The sequence below is a fragment of the Ictidomys tridecemlineatus genome, chromosome 5 (assembly GCF_052094955.1).
Source record: "Ictidomys tridecemlineatus isolate mIctTri1 chromosome 5, mIctTri1.hap1, whole genome shotgun sequence".
Taxonomy (NCBI): domain Eukaryota; kingdom Metazoa; phylum Chordata; class Mammalia; order Rodentia; family Sciuridae; genus Ictidomys; species Ictidomys tridecemlineatus.
The window spans coordinates 11664567-11673296 of record NC_135481.1 but is presented as its reverse complement, the minus strand read 5'-3'; the positions used below and the strand labels follow the sequence as shown (position 1 = coordinate 11673296).

General features: G+C 42.0%; 1 protein-coding gene across 1 annotated transcript in view; it reads left to right on the top strand.

The window, feature by feature from the left end:
- Positions 1-386: 386 nt before the first annotated feature.
- Positions 387-8730, top strand: part of Arih1 (ariadne RBR E3 ubiquitin protein ligase 1) — a 125719-nt gene continuing 117375 nt past the window's right edge. Inside the window, exon 1 of the mRNA XM_005316767.4 lies at positions 387-1085. Within this exon, the coding sequence (XP_005316824.1) occupies positions 717-1085 (369 nt within the window). The 5' untranslated portion in view covers positions 387-716. The remainder of the gene's footprint in view (positions 1086-8730) is intronic.

Here is an 8730-nt window from a genome sequence, read left to right as displayed (position 1 = left end):
AAAGACTTCCACTTAGCTTGGGCAACAGCACTTTTAATTCAACAGCTCAGGGCTTCCTTGGGCGGGCGGTAAGTGCCTTTACTCCGCGGTAGGAAGGCTGGATCCCTATGGCCGGAGGCAAAAGCCACCACCTGGGCGGTCCGAGGGCCTCTGCTTCTCGCAGTCATCCGGGGGCCGCAGCCTTTTCTTTTCAAAAGGTCTACCCGTCTCCGCCAGGCGCGCAGAACTGGCGCAGACGGAACCACGAAGACGATTCCCGCGCCGCAGCGATCCCAGGCCCTTGGAGGCCGGGCCGTGGGGTCTCCCGGCACACCACGCAGGGGCAGCGGGGCGTGGCGCAGTGACGCACAGAGCAGTGACGCGACGACGCAGCGCGACGCGGTGACGCACGCCCCTTTGTTGGCTCAGTAGCGGTAGCAGCGGCCGTGGAGGTGGCGCTGGGGACTGTTTTCTCTCGGAGGCCGGAGCGGAGCCGTGTCTGACTGAGGCGGGCAGCAAGCGGCCCCCTCGCTCCCTCCCTCCCTCCTCCGCGCCCTCCCCGCCGCCACCAGCCGCCAACCGCCAACCGCCGCGCCCGGGGAGGAGCCGCGGCCCGCGGGGCCAGAGCCAGGCCTGCGTCCGGACATCAGCCGGAGCCGGAGCGAGAGCCGGGGCCTCGGCGTCCCCGCCCTCTCCCCGCCTCGGCCAGCGTCCGCCGGGCCTCCGAGCGCCGCGCCATGGACTCAGACGAGGGCTACAACTACGAGTTCGACGAGGACGAGGAGTGCAGCGAGGAGGACAGCGGTGCCGAGGAGGAGGAAGACGAGGACGATGACGAGCCGGACGATGATAACCTGGATCTGGGCGAGGTGGAGCTGGTGGAGCCCGGGCTGGGCGTCGGCGGGGAGCGGGACGGACTGCTGTGCGGGGAAACGGGCGGCGGCGGCGGCAGTGCTCTGGGGCCCGGTGGTGGCGGTGGCGGTGGCGGCGGCGGCGGCGGACCAGGACACGAGCAGGAGGAGGATTACCGCTACGAGGTGCTCACGGCCGAGCAGATTCTACAACACATGGTGGAATGTATCCGGGAGGTCAACGAGGTCATCCAGGTGAGGGGGGCCGCCGCGCTGCCTTGATCGGGCTGAACCGGGGAGCGGATTCTGGCGGCCTGCGCGGCCCTGAGGGGCAGGCCTGGGCCTGGTGCGCAGCCCAGCCCGATGCCTCCTGGCCCTGTCTTCTTCACTGCCTCTACCGGGGACAGAGGGTGTCGAAAACAGATATTCGCCAGATAGCCGGGTGTAGGGAGTTGCACTGGGGGCGGTGCTTCCCTGGACCTGCTAAGGCCGAGAGGCCTGTGGCCGCGAAAGCTTTCTCTTGCGGATAATTCCTGCTAGTTCCTGGGCCCAGTGTCCTTCCTGTGGCCGGAGGATTGCCTACGGGGGCCGGGTGGGTAGGTAGAGAAGAGTCTGGAAGAATTGGGTCCCTACCAGGGTTATCCCAGCCTTCTGTCTCCTGAGCACTTCTGGGAGGGATTAGGGTAGGCCTGTGAGGATCTTGGCGTACGGTTGCCCCAAGTGGGCACCAGTTAATAAAGAAATGGATCTCCTTGGCAGTCTTAAGTGCCTACTTAAAGGTGGGGGAAGGGAAGTATTTCTCGGAAGAGGTGCTGATGGGGACTTCTTTTTGATGGTGAGACTTCTGCTTACATCTTTTATTAAAATTTTTTAAAAATGTTTTTGCTGTTCGTTTGGGATTTAACTGCTACTTTTCCAGGCCTAGTTTAGTATGTAACTTGCTGAAGTGTTGGAATAGTTATTGCAGATTGCCTACCCATCCTTGCAGCTACAACACAAACAAAACGCAGTGTTGTCTAATTGGACAAGACTATTGTGATTAAGAAAGCAGACGCTTTCTGCTTTTGAACTCATTTCTCTGACAATTTGTATTTTATGCTCACTAAGGTATGTTTGGTTTAAGTAATAATCACATCTCATTTAACCTAGTGCTTCAGATTTTGCATTTTTGAGCTTTAGGATATACTTTTCCACTTGGGAAAAAAGTTGAGGGGTAAGGGATGACTGAAAAATAAAAAATGAAGACTTGATTCAGTGCAGCTTTTAGAAAATATTAGTTACATGGAGGGAAACTATACATAAAAAAGCAAGTTATTGCTTTCTTGCAGGTTACTCATTACTTTTTTCTTTAACTTAAAGTGGTTGGTTAAGTAAAGGTTCACTGACAGATCATCAGTATGTTGTCTTCTTGTTGACTTTCCATTAACAGATTTTTTTATAGTGTGTAATCATAAGTTTTGAAAATGGAACTGTCTATTTAGACAATATTTGAAGATCATGTTTTAAATAACTCAAAAATCTTATACCTAGTGCTGTTACTAAAATGTGGAAATCTCAAACTTTAATATAGATAATGAGGTCTAAGAAGGATATGGAAGGATTGTGGAGGTAAGATAAGTTTACCTGCTATTTTTCTGATCCTAAAAATAGGACAGTTAGGGCTGGGGTTGTGTGTGGCTCAGCAGTAGAGCGCTCACCTTGCACGTGGGAGACCCTGGATTCTATCCTCAGCACCTACAAAAATAAACAAGTGAAATAAAGGTGTTATGTCCAACTACAACTAAAAAAATAAATATTAAAAAAATGCGACAGTTAAGTTCTTCAGCCACTAAATGAAGACATTTTCTTTTTTGGTACTGAGGATTGAACTCAGGTTGCTTTATCACTGACAGGGTCTTGCTAAGTTGGCCAGTTGGCCTTGAACTTCTGCCTCAACCTCCTGAGTCACTGGGGTAACAGGAGTGTGCCACCTCCATTTTCTTTGCTTTTTTTTTTTTTTTTTTTTTTAAAGAGAGAGTGAGAGGAGAGTGAGAGAATTTTTAATATTTATTTTCTAGTTCTCGGCGGACACAACATCTTTGTTGGTATGTGGTGCTGAGGATCGAACCCGGGCCGCACGCATGCCAGGCGAGCGTGCTACCGCTTGAGCCACATCCCCAGCCCTTTCTTTGCTTTTTTAAAGGGAACTTTTATTAAAGAATTTGAGGTAAAATTCTCTTTATAAATCTGCAACTATATGAAATCTGATGTTCTTAAGCTTATTACCTAGCTTCCTGGCATTTTAATTAGCATTTTCAAGACCTGGTGACATATAATATTTAATATCAAAATTTAATATTTTGACTTATTTCTTTTTTTTTTTTTAAAGAGAGAATTTTAATATTTATTTTTTAGTTCTCGGCGGACACAACATCTTTGTTGGTATGTGGTGCTGAGGATCGAACCCGGGCCGCACGCATGCCAGGCGAGCGCGCTACCGCTTGAGCCACATCCCCAGCCCCTTGACTTATTTCTTAATGTCTTTTTTTCCTGTGGTTAAATCTCATTCAACTTTCTCAAGTCTTAGGTGTGTCTTGGTACTCAGGCCAAAAGCAAGTTCTTTATGTCATTTCTGGAACAGAAATGTAGCTGAATCTGACATTATTCTTTCTTGGTTTAGATGAGAGAATAAATGTTGATGAAATTAATCAGACCTACAAAAAAACTAGGAATTTTTTTTTAGGCGTCCTACTTATATTCTGTTTTCATTGCTTGAAAAACTTTCTAGTCTACTTCATTGTAAGGGTGTTTTTTGGTAGAAATCCTGAATGTGTAGCATCCCTTGTTGAAAGTTCATATTTAGAAATACCAGTGCAATCAAAGGGGTAATACAGTGTATTCTAGACTATCTTCATATGGTATGTTTACTTGTTCTAAAATGAATTTGGTTATGTTGCAGGTTGTGTTGATGTTAATAGAGTTAAATTTTTAAAAAACATACAAATAGTGCACATTTTAAGAAAAAGCTGATTAGTCAAGAAAAAATCTGCAACTATGTAAGAAAAAATTAAAAGACTGAAGTTATCTTTCCAGAGCTCTGAATAACTACACATTTTTTAAAACAATGGAATCACAAAGTACATATGTTTATTTTCAGTGGGAAAAAAACAGGTTGCAAAATCAGAAGGAATCTCAGAGCAACTTTCTCCTGTCGATAAGTATTTTTGAAGAGCTTAGTGATTATAGATTACTAATTTATATAATCAGTCTGCTATTGGTCTTTTTATTTTCAGTTTATGGTTTTCATAAGCCCCATTGAGAATATCCTCAATAGGTCTCTCTTTGAATGTTTTATTACTTTTTTTGGGATATTTGAAATTGCAGAGTCAAATAATTTATTCATTTTAAAAATTTTGATACATATTACCACATTGCTTTCAAAATGGTCATTTAAAAAAAACTATCAAAGTTCAACTTTTAGCATGTTTATTGGGCTTAGTATTTCTTTTGTAAATTGTCCCTTTTTATCCCTTTTGGAATAATTTTTTTATTGGTTTATAAGACTTATTTGTATTCGAAGAGCTTTTAAATATCAGTCGGATAGGATTTCAGTTTTTTTTTTTAAATCAGTTTGGGTTTAATATGTCAACATGTAGGCCTCAGCATGCTAAGCACAGGCTCTACCACTGAACTATACCAATTACAAGTTTTATAAAGTTAAAAAAATTTAAATTCTACTTGGTGCACACTAGGGAGCGTTAACTAAAAATAAATTCCCTGCTCCCTTATGCTACTTTTCAGTATGAAATCATATGTTATTAGTGAATTTTAAAATACATTTGCAGGAGAAAAAGTTTGAAATGTGAAAAGATCAAGTTAATTTACTATTTCCATGGGAATTTGTTTACTTTTTCTGAGGTTTTTTTTTTTTTTTTTTTTACTATTTCTGGTTTTTTTACTATTTCTGGGCCAACAACAGATAAATACTATTCTTTGCCCATATTTGCAGATTAGTTCTGTCTCTTTGTTTTTGTTTTTGCCCTGTTACAGATTAAACTCAGAGCCTCAAGCATAGTAACATGCATTCTATCAGCACTCAGTAGGAGGGATTAAACCCAAGAGCCACTACTACTTGAGCCCTGGCCCCTTCCCTCCCTCCCTCCCTCCCTCCCTCCCTCCCTCCTTCCTTCCTTCCTTCCTTCCTTCCTTCCTTCCTTCCTTCCTTCCTTCCTTCCTTCCTTCCCTGGCTCTTCCTCCCTCCCTCCCTCCCTCCCTCCCTCCCTTCCTTCCTTCCTTCCTTCCTTCTCTCCCCTCCCCCCTCCCAGGCAGGGTCTCATTAAGTTGCCCTGGCTGGCCTCCTTTTTCTTCCTCCTTTTTCAGTTTCCCTGGTACCAGAGATCATAGACATGTACTGCTGTGCTTTGCAGTTCAGGTCTTTTAAAGTCAGCACTGTTTTTCTTTTTTAATTTATTTATTCTTTTTGTAGTTGTTTTACTTTTATGTGGTGCTAAGGATCGAATGCAGTGCCTCACATATGCTAGGCAAGTCCTCTGCCACTGAGCTACAGCCCCAGCCCAGCACTGTTTTTCTTTTAGAAGACTCTTTGTTTTCTGGCTTTATGTAACTCCCTGATTGTTTTGTTTCATATGATCTTGTTTTACTTAAATCTTTTGTGGCAACCTTACTTTTTTTTTTTTTAATTTTTTTTTTAGTTGTAGTTCAACTCAATACCTTTATTTTATCTATTTTTATGTGGTGCTGAGTATTGAACCAAGTTCATTGCACTGCTAAGTGAGCGCTCTACCACTTAGCCACAACACCAGCCAGGCAACCTACCTATCTTACCTTTTGAGCTTTTTAAAAGAAATTCAGAGATTTTCTTTAGTGTTACCTATACCAATGACAGAGAAGTACTTAAAGTTTTCGGTTTGATTTACTAGATTATTTAATTACTATTGGTAATATTAAAAAGTGGTTTTCTGGGAGCTGGAGGTATACTTTAGAGTATATAGAATACTATTCTACCATGCAGGAAGCCCTGGGTTCTATCCTTAGAACAACCCCCCGCCCCCGAAAAAAAAAAAGAGCTAGTTAATAATAATAAACTAGCCATTACACATGTCTGCAATTGGGGAATGTTTAAACTTGCCATTTTGTATTTCTGCAACAATGTTCAGAAAAATTAGTTGTGCCTCAACCAGGCTCTATGTTAAGTAGATGTGGTTTTTGCCTAAGGAGAGCATGTAGGATGGGAAACATAGAGGTCCTTGGGCTCTATTTCCAGAGATTCTTATAAATAAATAAGAATAGTTAGGCCTGAGGTGGAGCCTCAGCATCTATGTATTTTAGCTACTTCAGTAGTGATAATTTCTTTATCATCATGATTTTGACCCAGGGAGAGTGAGTAAAGTGAGAAGAGTACCAGCCCTTAGGAGTACCATATTAGGTGGTATGCTGATAAAGAGGGACCTGAAACTATGGGATATGAGTGGTCAAAGTGGAACTATAAAGAAAAGTGAGTGTGAGTTTTTCTTTTGTAAGGTTATGCTAAATAGCCTATTTTAGATTTTTATTTTCTGGTACTGAGATTGAATCTAGGTCCTTGTACATGCCATATCCCCAGCCTATTTTAAAACCTATCAGCTGGTTGCAGTGGTGCATGCCTGTAATCCCAGCAGTTTGGGAAGCCGACTTATTCTCAAGGAGATTTAAAACACTCAAAGCTATTTGGTCAGCAAGTAGTTTAATGAAGTGCTAAGTAGATCGAAGTAGGTGTTCATGGAAGAGAGATGCATGCTTTCTGGAAGATGGCCAAGATTTGGATGAATAGAAAAGAGGGATAGGATACTAAGATATTGCATGAGATGAGAATGAGAAGGCTGTCTGGGAAATGATGAGATCGGCTAAAGTAGAACTGAGTATATAAATGGTGGAGAATTATATAGAATGTGGGAGATTTGGTACTACAAAGAAAGGCAAAAGTTATTACACTGTAGTGGGTATATGTATTGGTTATCTTTCGCACTATTTACCTATCTCCAAACTTAGTGTCTTAAAAACAGCATTCGTTTATTTTCTCTCAATTTTTTGTAAGTCTTGATTCTGGGCACAGCTAACCCAGGTGCCTGTGGCTTCAGGGACTCTTTCAAGGCTGTTACCAAAGTGTCAGATGGGTTGGAATTCTCAAGACTTGACTGGGGAGGATCCTCTTCCAAACTCAATTCTTGTGACTGTTGGCAGGCCTCAAATTTTCACTGGCTGGTTGTTGGCCTCCCCATAACATGGTTCAAAACGTAGTAGCTTGTTTCTTCTAGAGTGGGAATTTGAGAGAAGGCCCCTCCAAGGTAGGAAACCACAGCTTTTTTTTTTTTTTATAATTTTAAATTTTTAAAAATTTTTTGTTTTGTAACTGGACACATATCTATTTATTTTTATGTGGTGCTGAGGATCGGACCCAGGGCCTCGCATGTGCTAGGCGAGTGTTCTACTGCTGAGCCACAATCCCAGCCCCGACTCAGCTTTAAAAAAAAAAAATTTCTTTATTTGTAGGTGAACACAATGCCTTTTATTTTTACTTATTTCTCTATGTGGTGCTGAGGATCGAACCCAGTGCCTCACCTGTGCTAGGCAAGCACTGAGCCACAACCCCAGCCCCACAACTTTTTTTCTAACTCAATATCAGAAGTAACTTCTAGTATTTTGCTGTCTTCTATTTGTTTTAAGTGAATAGCTAACTGTAGCCCACACTCAAGAAGAGGGATTATACAAAGTTGTGACGATCAAGAGGTGCAGCTCTTTGGGGGCCATCTTAGACTACCCACTACTTAATACATTTATCCATCCATCTATCTGTTAGTCAAGGGCTGGGGTTGTGGTTCAGTGGCAGAGTGCTCGCCTAGCACGTATGAGGCACTGGGTTCTATTTCTCAGCACCACATATAAATAAATACAATAAAAAGGTCCATTGACAACTAAAAAAAACTTAAAAAAAGAGATGAAGGATACAATTGTGTAATGCTGATATCTATCCTGTAAATTTGTGTATCAGTGTGAAAGTTTAGTAGTTTGGATATTTTTTGTGGTAGTGGAGATTTAACCCACTGTACTTTACCACTGAGCTACATCCCAGTACTTTTTATTTTTTATTTTGATATATTGTAAGTTGCCAAGGCTGGTCTCAAACTTGTGAGCTTCTGGCTCAGGTTCCCAAGTTGCTGGAATTACAGGCATGTCTGACCCTCCCTGATCAAAATTTTTAAATTTTACACTGATCATAAACATTATGCCTATAAAATGATGTGCATTTCTAATTACTTTTCAGTGGTTAAGATCAAAATAATAGTGTGTGCTTAGAATTGGCAGGAATGTGAGATTCTACAGTCCACTGATTTTTTTTCTTTTTCTTTTTAACCCTAGTTACCCCTAGCAAACAAACAAACCTAGTTACACACCACAAACCTAGTTACACCACAAACAAACAAACAAAACACCCTAATTAACCTAGTTACACCACAGACAAACAAACACCCTAATTACATAGTGAAATCTCCAGAGAGTATGTTCATTATGCTTCTTAGATAATTGTAAATTTATTTATTTTTAATATTTATTTTTTGTTTTAGGTGGACACAATATCTTTATTTTTATGTGGTGCTGAGGAGCCAACTCAGTGCTTCACATGTGCCAGGCAAGCACTGTACCGCTTGAGCCACAAACCTAGCTCGATAATCATAAATTTATATTCAGTTGCAAGAAATAACGCAGATATTCTCAATACTCTTTGATTTTTCTGTAGTATCTTAGAAATAATGTCTTAATAAAACATCTTGTACGTTATCACAACCAGGATGTTGACATTGATGCAATCTTCTCATCGTAGTCAGAGTTTGTTTCTTCTGGGTCTTCTGAAGTTCAGGAACCC